The following is an 18,011-nucleotide window of genomic DNA, read 5'->3' as shown; positions in this document are numbered from 1 at the left end:
TAACAATTGCGGCACCCCAAAAAAAGACCCCCAAAAGAGGGGTCAGCTTAAAAAAGATGTCTCCCTGACGCAGTGTGTTTGGTTGAACATGCCGGTGGCGAGGCGTGGAAGGAGGGTCCGTCTCTTCCGTCTCTTTCCTCCGCTGGTGCTTCTGGCACAGAGCAGAGAGCTCGGAGCTTCCTTCTGATGGAGGTCTAATGACCCACGCTGCTTTTCCATCTACGACAACGATGTCCTGCACGCCACAACGTGGCTCTGCGGTTGCGGTTTTCCGCAAATCGCATTTGTCCGTCGTCGTCACAGCTTCAACCTTGATCTCCGGCAACTGTCAAATATAGAACCCACAGAAAACATCCACTGAGATAGGATCATAAAAAGGTAACAAACCATTATCTCTTAAAACAATTCCATAATTTACCCGTACCGTTCTCTGTTGGCACTGCATAGTAGCTGTGATCTTTTCGTTCTGCAGTTCATTTTCACGCTCCCGTTGCGCCAACTCCCGCATGATACGATTACAGCACCTTGCCTCAAGAAAAGTCTTGCAGGTTTCTAAAACACAAGTACAAAATATAGTGTGACTTATTTTGCAATTCAATCTATCTTCTTCTGTGTATAGTTGGTCCTCTGTGTGTGTGTGTGTGTGTGTGTGTGTGTGTGTGTGTGTGTGTGTGTGTGCGTGCGTGCGTGCGTGCGTCCTGGGCATGACGTTGTAACTACCGTCACTGCGGTAGGTGCAGTGGATGCATTTGCAACTTCTGTGGACTATGGCTCAACTCAGGAAACATGCTCAACAACAACTACTGGGAAGAGAGGCGATAGACCTCTGGTGGCCTTCCAGTGGTATGCCCATCCGCTGTCGAAATAGCTCTTCCAGGCCCATGAGAACAACTACAGAGAGCGCTTTAACACCAAGCAACAGTGCAAGACTAAGAACTGTGTTTCCTCTGGTGATCCAGCCTAGAACATACACACAGACTGACTGGTTGTTGGAAGGTTTCGACAATTTGAATGCCCAAAGACGAGGCAGAAAGGCTGGCAAAGTAATGTGCCCTCTCTGCTGCCATACATGGCAGAGCCACCCCTACTTGTGCCCATGGAGTGCTGAGTGACATGCGTGTTGTATCATGAGGATATATATCCATGAGTTTATGAATGTAACCTTTACTGCACCTAAAATATGTGTGTCCCTATACGCTTTCCCTGTGTGTGGACATAAATAAATTGATAAACTATGTGTTGAGTGACAGACACAACTGAAATGATGATCAGTTTATAAATGCTTGTTAAAAAACAGCTTTAAGAATCCTAGTCATAATATGTTTGTCAAACATAAAATGCATGATTTGTTCAGTTCTTGTAGAAATATGTGTTTTTTAATTAGAGATGAGATGTAGTGGAGTAGAAGAATAAAGTATCGAAAAATCGAAACACTCAAGTAAATTAAAAATACCTTAATATTTTACATAAATACAGTACTTGAGTAAATGTACCCTACTCACCGTATGAACATTCCACCATTGGAGGAACCCATATTTCTGAAATAATGATACACAAAGGAAATGTTTGCTTTAACAGATAGATAAAAGGGGAAGTGTAAACTTAATACATACTGAGCAATTGTTTTTCTTTTTTCTTTTTCTTAAAAAAAGAGAAAAGAAGTCATTTGAAAAAAGATTAATGCAAATTCTGTCATCAGTTAATTTGCAAAAACAAACGTTCAGCTCCAGGTAACCAACTACATGAATTAGCTTAATCCTTAGAATTATAATCTTATATTCTTGTAATAAAATACAATACAATGTAGCCTACAAACAATGTTGAAATACATAATGTAGGCTAGCAGCTTACCTTAAACTTTTGAAAGTTGTTGATCCAGTCAAGTCATTTGAGTGCAATGATTTTCATCTGGCTTCCGGTTAAAGGGATAATTCACTTTAACACTTCTGGGGTCTTTTGAACCTTTTAAGTTGCTTGATTCAATATTTAGATATTTTTGTCAGACCCACCCTCCTATACTGTATAAGTGAACTTCAAACTCCATTTAACCACGTTAGACTCATCGAGGACACACATCGCTGGTTCTGGTGACTGATATTGTGCGTGAGGGACCGTGTTTTAGTTTTTTCAATTACTTTTTAACTCGAAGAAATGTATACAAAAAAACAAACGCGGTCACTTCATTGGCACTCTGGCGTCAGGAAGACAACCTCACAGTCAATGTCAACATGACCAAGGAGCAGATTGTGGACTGCAGGAGGCCAAAAAGAGAGCACACACCTATCTTCATCGCAGGTGTTGTCGATACGGAAACGGTCAGTGAGTTCTGGTCTTTCTGCATAACACTCACACCACGGGCACATGGTGAGAAAGGCTCAGCAGCGGCTGCCGTGGATCCGTTGTCTGAAGACGTTTGGAGTGGGAGCCCGTATCCTCAGGCTCTTCTAACCACAGCTCCATGGAAAGTGTCCTATCAGGCTGTGTCACCACCTGGTTTGGGAACTGAACTGCCCGTACGTATATGTCCCTGTGTCCCATACTTACACTGGTCTAGTGAACTGCACCTTATTAAGAATATAGCACCTGCTTCTACTTTGTATTCTGCTGGAAGGGAACGGATGCTAGCATGGCTTTTGGGGCTCTAGATGGCTCTCTATTCATTTTTCAAGGTGAGGCTTCTTGTTAAGGGCTTATTTTTGGAAGTGAGGTGTCTTATTTATTCTCGCGAGAGTTGGTAACACTGTAGCGAAGCTGTGAGAGCACACTGTCCTATCAGACAGCCTTTGAATTCAGCATCTCAACTCCTATCATTTACAAAATACCTCTTTTATGAAAAATACTATACAAAATACTTTTAATTATAAGATTATTGTGGGCTCGCTAAGCAAGCACACTCATGTTATCCTCACTTTTTTTGGCACCTATATAGTCCTCCATAAGTTTAGCTACTCAGTTTCAACTGTAAAACATGTAGCTTGCTTAGGACATTTTTTATATATTCTGTACCTTTTGAGATGTTTTAACTTTTTTTTTAAAGAAGAAAATAAATCCCTGTTGTTTGAATGGCAAAATGCTATTTAGCTAACAGTGGAGCCAGATGAAATCATAAAAATGTTCACACATTTTTGTAAAGTCTCTACACCATGAATCTTTACCGTCCAAATATATTCTATAAATCAAAATGTAACATCAAATCTGCTGAATGCTAAGATGTCATTATCTCTAAACTGTGCAATTGATACTCTTATTTCATTTTTATCCTGTGTCTGGTTTGAGACGACCTTTGACACAATCCTCTTTCTGATTTGAAAAATCTTTCTCCCCTGAGCAAGCAGGCAGGCTCCATTAGGCTCAGTGGTTAAAAAATTAACCTCTGCACTTGTGCAGGGGACCGGGGTTCAAAGCCGGGGTAGAACAGTAAAGTTACATAGTGCAGTTTTAACTATAAATATACTTAACACTATCAACACTCTAAAAATAACAATACTTACACTACTAATACTTAACACTATCAATGCTTAACACTATAAACACTAACAACACTTAACAATATCAACACTCTTAAGATGCATTCCCACCGAAAGATAAAATAATTATTTGAACGTGATGACATACAAACTCAAGGCAAACACCTTCCCCACACCTCCTCCCCACCAATGAGGAACCAAGCGACAATAAAGATATTTCATTGATTGCCATCACCCTAGGTTGTGACAGGGCCTTTCTGTGTGGAGTTGGGTTTGTATGTTCTCCCCGTGTCTCCTAGGGTAGGTGCCAGGCCAGGAATTTCGTCATTTTAGGGGCAAGGCCACTTGGCCTTTGGTGTTGTTCATTTTTTGAGAGCACAAAGTCCAAATGCCAGGGCAGGAATGCCATCAAATAAAACAAGATTTTAGTCTATTGAAAGAATTTGTTGAATTTAAGGGTCAAGGATGATAACCTAATCTGCAGTGAAATAGATAAATGATGGTATTTACAATCTGATCCATGCTCAGCCCTGCACCAATCAAAGTCACTGGATTGGTTTAAAGATGGGGACTTGGGGGAGTTAAAATTTCAGAATCTCAACAAAAGACACTGGTGTCTACATGACAAGAAAGAGACACCGGTGTTTACTGTCTACAGTACACATTGACTAGAAAGAGAGAAAATGGTACAGTCAGCTGGGGCATTAACACCAGTAAGACTCCCTAATCGGGAGATAAGCGACCGTTGGTCGCTTATCTCCACAAATAGGCCAAAAGTTTGTTTTACCAATTATCAAGACATACGGGCAGTTGACAGTTTGCCATGGTTACTCATTGAAGTTGAATCTCCATATATGGAGATAACCTACGCATCACACTAAGTCTGACCTCACCAGCCCATATTTGGGCATGAGCAACTTATGTCTCCATATATGGAGATATGATGACATCACACAGTCCTCAGCCGATGATGTGGCGTGATGTCATACAATACACAAACGAGCCCTACAGTATAAAGGGGCAATTCTTGCCAGGAAATAAGCATTTCTTCGACTCAGACCTTATCGCCAGGGTTGGCTTATAGCAGCTGTCGGTAGGACCATATATGGATTCTGTTAGTGTGGATCTCCTAACAGGGCATCATCTGGGATACAATCCCTTTTATGCCCATATATGGAGATCCCTAACATAATCCCTTTCATGCCCATATATGGAGATCCCTAACAGAATCCCTTTTATGCCCATATATGGAGATCCCTAACAGCATCCCTTTTATGCCCATATATGGAGATCACTAACAGCTAACAGAATCCCTTTTATGCCCATATATGGAGATCCCTAACAGAATCCCTTTTATGCCCATATATGGAGATCCCTAACAGAATCCCTTTTATGCCCATATATGGAGATCCCTAACAGAATCCCTTTTATGCCCATATATGGAGATCCCTAACAGAATCCCTTTTATGCCCATATATGGAGATCCCTAACAGAATCCCTTTTATGCCCATATATGGAGATCCCTAACAGAATCCCTTGTATGCCCATATATGGAGATCCCTAACAGAATCCCTTTTATGCCCATATATGGAGATCCCTAACAGAATCCCTTTTATGCCCATATATTATGGAGAAATCCCTGCTCTGAGTATCTGACATCAGTGCGATGTCACCTGTTTATGCCCATATATGGAGATCCCTGCTCTGCGTATCTGGTTGCTATGGTAAACAGTTGGTTGCTAGGGTAAAAAAAACATGGTTGCTATGGTAAACAGTTGGTTGCTAGGGTAAACAGTTGGTTGCTAGGGTAAAACCATGGTTGCTAAGGTGGTTGCTAACGTACACTAACAAACCAGCAACAACAGACTGTTGCCACAGCAACGTACACAAAGGTTTGTGTACACATGTGGTGTGATGTCATACTGATGCGGAGATATGAGCAGGGCAAAGGTGTGACGTGTGACGTGTGACCGACGGACGGACGGACGGCCGGTGGAGGTTTTCATAGTAAACTGCTCCCTGACGGTCGCAACAACTGTGGCCTCAGGTCATGCCATTGGTTTGAGGGGCACAAGGTTAAACTGAGGCCTTCATGGCCTCCATGACATTCCTGCCCTGATAGGCACCGTCAACATGAGGTAATCCTGGTCTCAATACTGCCTCCCCCTGGTTCAGCCGGGACGCCTGATGGAGGGGAAAGGAACTGGATGGAATAACGCAGGGGTAGGCAACCTTAGGCACGGGTGCCAACATTGGCAAAGGAGAGGTTTTTAAACGTGGTCAATTAAATGAAGTTAGCTAATGCATAGCTAATTACATCTTGCACAAAATTCTACATTCATTAAAACTCTGAACTGGGGAGGGAGTCGGGGAGATAGGTGGTTTATTGCTCTGGGTCAAATGATTGTTATAACTATGTCCTGCCAATCAAAATATGTCCAAATATTTGTCATTAAAAAAATGTAAACGTGGTCAATTAAATGAAGTTATCTAATTTATAGCAAATTACATCTTGCAGATAATTCTACATTCATTAAAACTCTGAGCTCTAACTGGGGAGGGAGTCGGAGAGATGGGTGGATTATTGCTCTGGGTCTAATGATCGTTCTAACAATGTCCTGCCAATCAAAATATAGAGTAGTGCCCAGGATTACAGTTTATGCATTGGCACTGGGTGAAAAATGGGTTACAAAATCGTGGGATAAAGATTTAGTATAAAAAAATAAAGATATTTTATCTTGCGGCGGGAACGCACCTTTACAGTATCAATACGCATTATCAAAACTTAACACTATCAACACACACTCTTAACACTATTAATACCGTACTTTTCAACTATTAATACTCAACTTATCAACACTTAACAATAACAACATTCTTAGCACTAACAACATTCTTACAGTACATACTGGTTACCAACACAGCGAGCCTAGCCTGCCATGGCCAGACTAATATCACTGTGTAGATATTAGTCTGGAATCTCTGTATGGGACCTGCATTTCCAAGGGTCAGATATTTATTTATATTTTTATATAAACCCGACCCATATTTGCATACTGGGCCCTGATTGGTGCCCCAGAACCTCGAGGGCAGTGAAATCCAATCCCAACCTAGCGGGCCAGATTCATCTTCTTTTTTTCCCACCTGGGTGACAGCAGACTGCTGGGCGAGCGCTTGCGCTTTGGCATGGGATCAACTTTGCACAGACCTGGTTGGTTGTTTAAGTTGGACACAATGTGGCCAAAATGTGGCCATATTTTCCCAAATATAGAGATGACTGACATCTGACATCATAGATGTATGACATCATAGACCATATGGGACTGACACAATATGTCCATATATGGGCATTCCCAGATATGGGCTTAATATTGATGACATCAGAGATCTCCATATATGGGCATAAAAGAGACAAGGACATTTATTGATGACATCAGGGATCTGATGTCATCAAGACATCAGGGATCTGATGTCATCAAGACATCAGATCACGCATCAGTGTGACACGCTGACATGTGACGCCTCATTATAACTTTTAATGAAGCGTCACACCTCAGTGTGACATGTGACGGACGGATGGACAGACAGACATGATCTGCAGGTTTTCATACTAAACATGCGACTTATGGTCGCAATAATCAATACATTTTTCTAAATGTTTAGCAAATAGCAATATGAGCTTGTAGCTCGGCTATCGAATAACCAAAGTATAAAATGGGGCTTAAATGCTTGCCTTGATTCATAGTGGTTGTGTGCCAGTGTCTCACACCCAATAGTTGATCTACAAGCTCATAACTCTCTTTCTCTCTCACCCTTATCCTCATTCTCTCGCCCTCTCCCTCCCTGTCATCCATCCACCCATCCATCCATTCTCTCCCTCCCTCCCTCTCTGTCTGTCTCTTTCTGTTATTCTCTGTCTGTCTGTCTGTCTGTCTGTCTGTCTGTCTGTCTGTCTGTCTGTCTGTCTGTCTGTCTGTCTGTCTGTCTCTCTCTCTCTCTCTCTCTTTCTGCAATTCAATGAGGCTTAATTGGCATGGGAAACAAAGGTTTTACATTGCCAAAGTGTGAAATAATCAAAACTGAGAAATGTATTTTGTATTCATATGAAATAGAAGAAATTAGTTACCAGAGTTGTATCACATTGCAAATGTCCACCTCTGTTTTTGCTCCCTCCGACACACACACACACACACACACACACACACACACACACACACACACACACACACACACACACACACACACACACACACACACACACACACACACACACACACACACTAAAAAAACACACAAAGCCCCCCCCCAAGCTCAGCTGAAGTATACAGCCATATTTAAACTAGACATACAGTTTTCTAGGTACAGTAGATGTCTTTGTTATGTAATAATTCCATAGACATCCATGTGCTTCGTCAGTAGGATACAACAGCAGTGAAAGCACAGAAATGTGTGTTAGTCCAGTCAATCTGAGGTTTGACCCAAAAGAAATTGCAATAGTAATGGTTCAAGGTTTTTTTTATGATCCTTAGGGTCATCCAAAACACATGATAAAAATTGTCCAAAATATTCTGTATAGTAAGTGAAGGGACCCAAACTTGAACCCCCTGAATTTACCTTGATCCACTAAGAATATTTTGGAAACTCTTTAACATGTGTTTTGGATGACCCTAAGGATCATAAAAAACCCTGAATGATTACTATTGCAATTTCTTTTGGGTCATGCCCCTTTTTAGCTTAGATTGACTGGCCTATGTGGGGAGGAGACAATTGGAATAATGACAAAAAAGGGCTAAAAAGCAACAAAAAGAAAGATAACTGGAACTGTGGGATTGGTGTGTCATCTTTTTCTCAAACTGTTTAGCTAACAATCTTCAGTCTTCCTTGTTCTACCTGTGGCAGCATTCAAATCAAGATCATTTATTTTTCTTACTACCCAGATCCCCTTATTTGGGCAATAAAATTGAAGACACGCTTCGGTGGTGCATAATAAGCCTATAATCCGACTCTCGCTTGACCTCTTCTTGCAGGTCTCACCTTTGAGTGGTTTGGGAATGAAGTGTGCGGCAGCTTTGTTCTTCTTCACATGATTCCCCTTCATGATCCCGCCCTCCTTGTTGAGGCCCAGGTACCAGGCGCGACCCGAGGCCTGCTGGCGGTACAGCATGGAGGAGTAGGTCACGTAGTAGTTCTCGAACACAGACTCCTTGAACTTGCACTCTGGGGTGAAATGCTCCTGGAAGGATGAGAGGGAGAAGCGGGGGTGGTGGGAAGGGGAAGGGGGGAGGGTTTGTTAGAGAGTATAAAAGTAGCAGAGAGACACACAGAGGAATGGGGAGAGTCAGGGGCGTCAATTGGGTATGGCAGGGGTATGCAGCTGCCATATCCTGGGTCCAGGGGGAAAACAAATGTTACTTTTAAATATAAATCCACGAATGTCTCTTTGTCTATCTGTGCTGGTTATTATGTTGTTAAATTACAGTAAAATAACTACAAATGCAAAATATTACAAAATGGTCACTTTAACAAGGTATTATAATTATATTCTCCACACTTGTATTCTCCCCATCTTGACAAAATGGTACATTCCCAGGTTCCGCAGGTCAGCCGCACAGGTGCAATGCATTATTGTTAATTGTGGCACGTTTACTAAAACATGCCAAGTTTAGCTGCCCAAGAAACCGTAGAAACGGGGGGAAAATTTAATGTACTTCTTAAAATAAATGTATCGTGCCTGTTGCTAAGGTATTAGTAGAGGAAAAAATAGGCCAGAAGTTGACCATACCCCTACCCGGGGTAGAACAAAACGCGACATAGTTTTTTCATATCTTTAGGATGTCCCTTTCATGAAATGGATTGTCCCGAGTTTTGCTTTTACTGCAAAAGTCATGAAATTGATCCATGAAGGGACTCACCACATAAGCAAAAAAACGCCTATCCTGAAAGATGGAGTTCCAAGTCAAACCTTTGTCATTTTCTACCTGCAGGTTGTTTTTACCTCATACTTGCACAGAAGGTCTACAGGTAGTGTCCTTACATCCCAGAACAATCAGAATGCAAAAATATGGTTCTGTTTTGAATCTGCTGCCTTTTATATAAGGACCTTCTATAGGCGGAAATGACATTCCTAAGGAAAATTCCACTGTAATCCTTCTATAAGGGGTAGTACAAACTATGACAACGTTTTTTCATAACTTTTACTTGTCCTATTCATGAAATGGATGGTCAGTAGTTTTGCTTTTACTGCAAAAGTCATGAAATTGATCCATGAAGGGACTCACCCCATAGGCAAAAAATACGCCTACCCTGAAAGATGGAGTTCCAAGTCAATCCTTTGTAATTTTCTATTGCTGGTTGTTTTTACCTCATTCTTGCACAGATGGTCTACAGGTAGCGTCCTTAAATCCCAAAATAATCAGAATGCAAAAAAAGTGATTTACCAAGAAAGGGCAGAAATATCCCCACAAGTTAATCATACACCATTTCCACTTACTGGTAGGGAAGGAGCTGGAAACAAGGGCCTTGATATCCCGGTATCAATAAGCTTTGGGCTTATCAAGCTTGTTATTAAGCATAGCGGCCCATGACATCATGTTTAAATAATCAAGACAAGAGGCGATTAATACATTGTTACAGTACTATTCATAATATATAGCCATTTAACACTTACTGCACACTAATGAATGATTTTCTAAAGATATTAAATGACAATATTTTTTACTTTAGTCAATTCTCATCCTCATAGACAAACTCAGACTCACAACAACTGGCCAATGCAAAAAGATACCAGTTCTGTTCAGAATCTCACATCTCACATCTTCCCACAAAATATTATAAAGCGCTCAACAGTGGGCTCGATAAAAGCCCATGGGTCAATAAGCAGGATCGATAAGGTGCTCATTATCAATACAAATTAACAAACTCCATTCAGATTGTCAATAGGGAATACACCAACAACCAAAATAAACCAGAAGAATATGTCAGAATATGCTTGTATTGTGAATCAGAAGTTTTTCTATATATGTGTGCCATTCTTACTGCATGCCAAATAATCAAACAGCAGCTTTTTCTCATTTTAATTTATTTCGTTTATTTCTTTTTCAATATTTTCATATCAACAACTAATTTGAGTGTGAGGGGGACTGACCAATTTGCAAAGCTGGTCAATGGATACAAAGCTGTGATCTCCCAAATTCAGACATAATTTTGTCAGGAGTTTGTTCGTGACGTACAGTAATCGGCTGTGTATCTATTGGTCAATGGCTGGTCGATGGATTAATTGAATTCAGTCTTACTATTTATGTTATGGTAATAAATATGGTATGATGGTATATATTATTATAATATAAACGGTAAGAAGGAATTCAGTTCCCAGTGGATTACAACCAAGGGCCACTACAATGCTCTACAGTCAAGGCTGGTCCACAAGGCACAAGCTGGTATAAAAGGATTGTGTCATTTCTTGTTTATTTTAGTTTACAGGCAATGTACTGTAAATACAGGAGCAATATTATGTACAACACAATCCCACAGAGAGACATTGAGGCACGTACTACTTTGACTGCAACAATCCTTATCATAGCAGTAGAGTTGGGTGAGGTCTCTTACTGCTTGGTGCAGGCTATTTTTTGAACAGGACAGGCTTTAGTGATGTATCCTTTAGCATCCAACCCTTCCCAACTGGATTCCACAAAAGGGGTTTGGGGACATGATTGTGGCACCATATACTGTACCAGTTTGGTACATAGCCTGTTGAACATTCAAAAATATCCTCAGTGGGAGGCAGATGTGAGACTGGCATGTCTGTCGTTGATGCAAGAATACAACGGAGCTCATCAAGACTAGAACCCACCTGGCCCTTTGCCTTCTTTTTTAGGCCATAGAGAGTGAGGGCATATTGTCTTGAACATGCTGAAGCCTCTGGTAGACTATCTGTCAAGCCAAAGGTTCTCAGGCCCTGACCTAATTTATATGTACAGTACTATGGATATACTTGTGTTGCTCGCCTACTATGTCAGTCAACAACTCCTTGGAATAGCTGCCATTTTCATGCATGCTGGTCATGGGATAGACAACGATACATCCCAATGTCTGATATTACAAATACATTGAGAGTGGCTTTGTGTGAGAGTCTTCTAGCATGGCACGCATTGACTGGATGCAATGCAACAAGCAGCCTGTTCAGAATAAGCAATAATACAGCTTTCAACAAGCTGGCGAAGCACATTCATGAACTTCAGGATCTGAGAATCTTTGGCTTACTGCATGCCAAATAATCAAACGTTGGTCAGTCTCCCTTACACTGCTCAAAATAGTTGTTGATTGAAAAAGAAATAAATGAAAATGAGAAAAGGCTGCTGATTATTTGGCATTAAGAATGGCGCACAAAGTGTAGTGTATTCTACTGAATATAGGCTTACATACATACTGTACTGCATTTAAGACTGAATACCATAGACTGCTTATAGAACAATATGTTTGCTGCTTTTGAGGTGAAGAGAATTAGGCCTTGGGATGGGTGCATCTCTCCACTCTGACATGTCTCCTTTCCGACATGTCTGCATTCCGACACTAACCCTATCTCTACCCCTAACCCTAAACCTTAGGCCCATGGGAGTGTCGCCACTCCGACAATAAGAAGTCCATTTCGGAGTGGCGACATGTCGGAATGGAGAGAGCCTCCCCCTTGGGATGTAGGGACACTACCTGTAGACCATCTGTGCAATATGAGATGAAACAACCAGCAGGTAGAAAATGACAAAGGATTGACTTGGAACTCCATCTTTCAGGGTAGGCTTTTTTATGGTGGGTACCTTTATGGATCAATTTCATGACTTCTGCAGTAAAAGTAAAACTACTGACCATCCATTTTATGAAGAGGACAAGTAAAAACACTGTCAGGGATTGTACTACCCCTTATAGAAGATTATCTCCAGGATCACAGGGGATTCTTCCTTAGGAATGTCATTTCCGCCTATAGAAAGTCCTTATATTAAAGGCTGCAGATTCAAAACAGAACCATATGTTTGCATTCTGATTGTTCTGGGATGTAAGGACACTACTTGTAGACCATCTGTGCAAGTATGAGGTAAAAGCAACCTGCAGGTAGAAAATGACAAAGGATTGAATTGGAACCCCATCTTTCAGGGTAGGTGATTTTTGCCTATGTGGTGAGTCCCTTCATGGAACAATTTCATGACTTTGGCAGTAAAAGTAAAACTCGGGACAGTGCATTTCATGAAGGGGACATCCTAAAGATTTGAAAGAACTATGTCGCGTTTTGTTCTACCCCTTATAGAAGATTATCACCAGACTTACAGGGGAACATTCCTTAGAAATGTAATTTCCGCCTATAGAAAGTCCTTATATAAAAGGCTGCAGATTCAAAACAGAACCATATTTTTGCATTCTGATTTTTCTGGGATGTAAGGACACTACCTGTAGACCATCTGTGCAAGTATGAGGTAAAAACAACCTGCAGGTAGAAAATGACAAAGGATTGACTTGGAACTCCATCTTTCAGGATAGGCGTTTTTTTGCCTATGTGATGAGTCCCTTCATGGATCAATTTCATGACTTTTGCAGTCAAAGTAAAACTTGGGACAATCCATTTCATGAAAGGGACATCCTAAAGATATGAAAAAACTATGTTGCGTTTTGTTCTACCCCGGGTAGGGGTACCTCAAAAACTAAGGCTCTTTTTTAGGATTTTTTCCTCCTCTATATGGCAACATGACGAAGGCGCGCGTGCAAGACACCAGTCATGTTGCCATACCTTAGCTTTTTCTGAACTGACGCCACTGGGGAGAGTTAACCAAGAGAAGAGAGTGGCCAAGAATGAGAATGAGAGAGAGAGAGACGAGGTGCACTGTTCTTACATGCATACAAAACTGTGCCTTCAGGCCTCCATCCTTCTCAGCTCTGGAGCTGAGACCAGCAAACTCTGTAGCATCATCATTATAATTCTCAAAACATACTTGTAGTAGATGTGTAATCCTTTCACCATTTCTCCTACTTGTTTTATCGTGTATCAGTACTACTACTGTATTGTATTTCTTTCATGCTCTACACATTTATTTACACATTTGATCTGTCATCCATTTGATGTATTATTTTTAAATTATTGTATTTCCCCTACTCTCTAGTCTACAGTATGTCCTAATTGTCCTGTTTCTTACACGTAGTTCTTAATGTCTTGCTGCCTGAATTAGTAACATTGTTCTAGGAATTGCAATACAAATAAAGTGTAAGTGTATACAAATAAAGTGTACGATACATAGGTTAAATAGATTCATATTAATTAATTTGTCATGAACTTTCTGTGGCTAAAGCTAAAGGGTTTTACAAATTTGGTTGGATTTCGATGCGCAGTCATGGAGGGTTTGGTTTATGGTTGGACAGTCTGAGGAATGCACCATAGTATCATTGGTCTGTGACCTCTAACTCTCACCGGATCGGTTCACAGTGGAATGTGAAGTGGCTGAGATGAGGATCAGCAGTTTCAATCTGAGGCCATGGTTCTCGGAAGGAAACCAAAGGGTTGCTCACCTCAAGTAGGGAATGAGGCATGGATGAATCAAGTTAGCCTGGCATGGCCAGACTAATATCATGGCCGAGGGCATTTATCTAAAGAAAATGTAGCCTCGTAAACCACTCCCCTTTACATATCGTATAAAATTGTGTTCCAGATTAAACTTTTTGATAGATTTATAGATAGCTTTATAGACTTGACTCTAGCCTGGAAGCCAGACGAATATAGCCTCTTAAACCACCCCCCTTCCAGAAATCGCATTTGCATTTGATGCGAATGCGATTCTGCTACTGTAGGACTCCTTAGACCTGAAAAACTTTGAGAAAGACTTTTGGACTGCTCTGTTGCATAGAAAGGTGCAAACAGAGCTGAGGTGGTTCTGGCATGAAGTGAGGACGCCTCCTTCTCGTCTCACCCAGGGAGGCTCATCCAGCTGGAAGGAGACAGGGCAGATCCAGGACCAGGCGGAGGGATTACATCTCCACAACTGCCTGGGAACACCTCGGGATCCCCCAGTTAAAGCTGGCTAATGTGGAAGAAGAGGAAACTATGCTGGAACAGCTACCTCTGACTGCGACCCCACTTCGGATATGTGGTAAACTAGACAAAGGATGGATGCGTTGTCTTGCATTAGAACAAATGTACGTCTTGCTGTGTATGTCCTCGGACGGTTTATGTGGTCGACCACAGTTTAATGCAACATTAATGAGACATTTGCCTGCAAACTGCTTGGGGTTCATAAATGAATAACCTTCCATTACTCGGGACAACTGTTGCTACAGTAAGCTTCATTGAAGCCTGCATGTAAGTGAAATAGATTCCCATGCCTGACTGTTAAATAGGATAGGGTTTTGTCTAGGGGCTGGTGTAAAGGTGTTGCACATCACCATGGGGCATCGATCAGAATGCCATTGAAGAGGAGTTCCCAGTATGTTATTTTATACCATGTTATGGTTTTATTTATCAGATACGCACAACATGGTGGTTTGGGGTTTGGTGCCTGTGCCACCAGGCCAGGCTCTGCTGCTGCTCTTGTCTCTGCTGCAGCCAAGGAGAAGTGAATGTCTGAAAGCTGGGGCAGTATATATATAGACCGGACTGAGTGATCACAGGTGTGGTGAATGAGATCAGGTGAGGGGTGGAGCATGTACTGATGATGGGCCAGGGGGTGGGACTGTCCAGTGTGAACTTTTGTACAGCCGCCCCAAATCTGCAAAGATTTAAATAAATAAAAAGTCACACTGTGATAGGGCCGCCCCATGAGAACAGATGGGGGGGGGGGGGGCTCAGGTGGTGGGGCAGCTGAGGGGGCCTGGTGACTGTAGGAAGAGAAGCCTGAGGAGGCCCTGCTACTGGAGGAGCCTTGGGAGGAGAAAGAAACTTTGAAGACGAAGCCCTGGGCGCTGAAGGCGGGGTCGAATGCGGAGACCTGGGCGCCGAAGGAGGAGGAGTTTGAGGCAGGAGGCCGTAGGAGGAGGAGACTTCAGGTGGCCGTAGGACACAGGGGAGGCCGGTTAGGAGGAGACTTCAGGTGGCCGTAGGACTCAGGGGAGGCCGGTTAGGAGGAGGAGACTTCAGGTGGCCGTAGGACTCAGGGGAGGCCGGTTAGGAGGAGACTTCAGGTGGCCATAGGACTCAGGGGAGGCCGGTTAGGAGGAGGAGACTTCAGGTGGCCGTAGGACTCAGGGGAGGCCGGTTAGGAGGAGGAGACTTCAGGTGGCCGTAGGACTCAGGGGAGGCCGGTTAGGAGGAGACTTCAGGTGGCCGTAGGACTCAGGGGAGGCCGGTTAGGAGGAGGAGACTTCAGGTGGCCGTAGGACTCAGGGGAGGCCGGTTAGGAGGAGACTTCAGGTGGCCGTAGGACTCAGGGGAGGCCGGTTAGGAGGAGACTTCAGGTGGCCGTAGGACTCAGGGGAGGCCGGTTAGGAGGAGACTTCAGGTGGCCGTAGGACTCAGGGGAGGCCGGTTAGGAGGAGACTTCAGGTGGCCGTAGGACTCAGGGGAGGCCGGTTAGGAGGAGGAGACTTCAGGTGGCCGTAGGTCTTCAGGGGAGGCCGAAGGAGGAGGAGACTTCTGGAGAACTGGTTGCAGAAGATCCTGGTGACGATCATGCAGGCTGGGCTCCTCTCCAGCCATGGCAATGCTCTTCTCGGTTCGAAGGACCATGTTAAATAGGATAGGGTTTTGTCTAGGGGCTGGTGTAAAGGTGTTGCACATCACCATGGGGCATCGATCAGAATGCCATTGAAGAGGAGTTCCCAGTATGTTATTTTATACCATGTTATGGTTTTATTTATCAGATACGCACAACATGGTGGTTTGGGGTTTGGTGCCTGTGCCACCAGGCCAGGCTCTGCTGCTGCTCTTGTCTCTGCTGCAGCCAAGGAGAAGTGAATGTCTGAAAGCTGGGGCAGTATATATATAGACCGGACTGAGTGATCACAGGTGTGGTGAATGAGATCAGGTGAGGGGTGGAGCATGTACTGATGATGGGCCAGGGGGTGGGACTGTCCAGTGTGAACTTTTGTACACTGACTATACTTTTATGTACAGCGTATTTTAGGAATGCTTGTTTTTTATCAATATATCTTCAACTTACTGTACTGTATGTGCTAGTTTAGAGTTCAGGGTTCGTGTTTATTTTTATTATGCTTTTTGGCCTACTCTCCAACCACGTGGTGCAATAGCAGAGTGGACTCAGAGTGTGCCAAGGTTGGCATTCGGCTGAATGCCAAGAAAACTGAGGTGATCACCTATAACATCCAAACAAAGACATCAAGTGCTGCCAGCCAGTAAACTGGTGCTGTGGGAACCAACACATGGGCACCGGTCACGAGGACGTCCCACACTAACATAATGTGGATGTACTCAAGAAAGACGCAGGAGCGCAAAGCACCAACGAGCTGGCTGATTGTATGGAGAACCGGGATGACTGGAAGCGACGATGGAAGGCTCGTCTGAGGACGACCTAGAGAGAGTCAAGATTCACACACATTCTTGTCAACGAAACCATTTCCAGCATCACCTGTACTATAAAATTATAATTATGCTCAGATAAAAATCCATGCATCCCTTTCCCCATTCATCTGTCTATCTGTCCCCTCACTCAATAACTCTCCATTCATCTAGAGTCGACCTATCTGTCCCCTCACTCAATAAGTCCCCAGGCCAGGCTGTTCATCTAACAGAACGAAGCCCATATACCAAACTTCGGACCGCTGACATTTGCATTTCCTTATTCCCGCATCTCCATGGCAACCAGCTTCCTCCCCAGAATACCAACAAGGCCCGCCGAGAGAAACACAGGGCCCAGGTTGCCGGGGGAAACAGAGAGAGTGGCGCTGCTGCTCCCTCTCTCTCTCTCTCTCTCTCTCTCTCTCTCTCTCTCTCGTTCAGCCATCCAGTATGTCTGTACAAATTATTTGTGAAGGATTTGTTGGTCAGTGTGTGTGTGTGTGTGTGTGTGTGTGTGTGTGTGTGTGTGTGTGTGTGTGTGTGTGTGTGTGTGTGTGCGCGCGCGCATGCGTGTGTGCACGCGCGCACAATCTTAAATGAGATTCTACAGTGTGGGGTTGTGTCCCTGAGGGCAAAGACATATAGAGGGTGTGTGTGTGTGTGTGTGTGTGTGTGTGTGTGTGTGTGTGTGTGTGTGTGTGTGTGTGTGTGTGTGTGTGTGTGTGTGTGTGTGTGCATGTGTGTGCGTGTGTACTGACCATCAGATAACAACACAGAAGAACATCGATATCCTGAGCGAAGCCAACAGCCTCTGCATAACAATAGTGCTAATCACCTGCCAGAGGATGTATAGGGCCAGACAATGCATGGGCTTTGCCAAACGCCATCTTATGTCTGGCCAGTTAACACCCTAAAGCAGGGGCAACGTTTTCAGGACAAGGACCCCTTAGCTGTATTTTGGGTTTATATAAATTTGTGTTTCCAGATATTTAGCCAGTTGAACCGTCAATACTTAAAAAACTTGACCTTTCACTATGTACTTCTGCTTGGTCTGCTCTTTT

General features: G+C 43.1%; 2 protein-coding genes across 2 annotated transcripts in view; one reads left to right on the top strand and one right to left on the bottom strand.

Moving 5' to 3' along the window:
* Positions 1-18,011, top strand: part of hspa4a (heat shock protein 4a) — a 460,486-nt gene that overhangs the window by 377,616 nt on the left and 64,859 nt on the right. The gene's annotated exons all lie outside the window — the stretch shown is intronic.
* The window catches only part of LOC308304263 (fibroblast growth factor 13-like), a gene marked incomplete at both ends in the record, with an annotated part of 31,759 nt that overhangs the window by 2,599 nt on the left and 11,149 nt on the right, over positions 1-18,011 (bottom strand). Inside the window, one exon of the mRNA XM_080748829.1 lies at positions 8,502-8,700. Within this exon, the coding sequence (XP_080604955.1) occupies positions 8,502-8,700 (199 nt within the window). The remainder of the gene's footprint in view (positions 1-8,501; positions 8,701-18,011) is intronic.

This window comes from Nannobrachium achirus, assembly GCF_963921795.1.
Source record: "Nannobrachium achirus genome assembly, chromosome: 19".
Classification (NCBI taxonomy): domain Eukaryota; kingdom Metazoa; phylum Chordata; class Actinopteri; order Myctophiformes; family Myctophidae; genus Nannobrachium; species Nannobrachium achirus.
The sequence above is the reverse complement of the archived record's forward strand: the minus strand, read 5'-3'. Positions and strand labels throughout refer to the sequence as shown.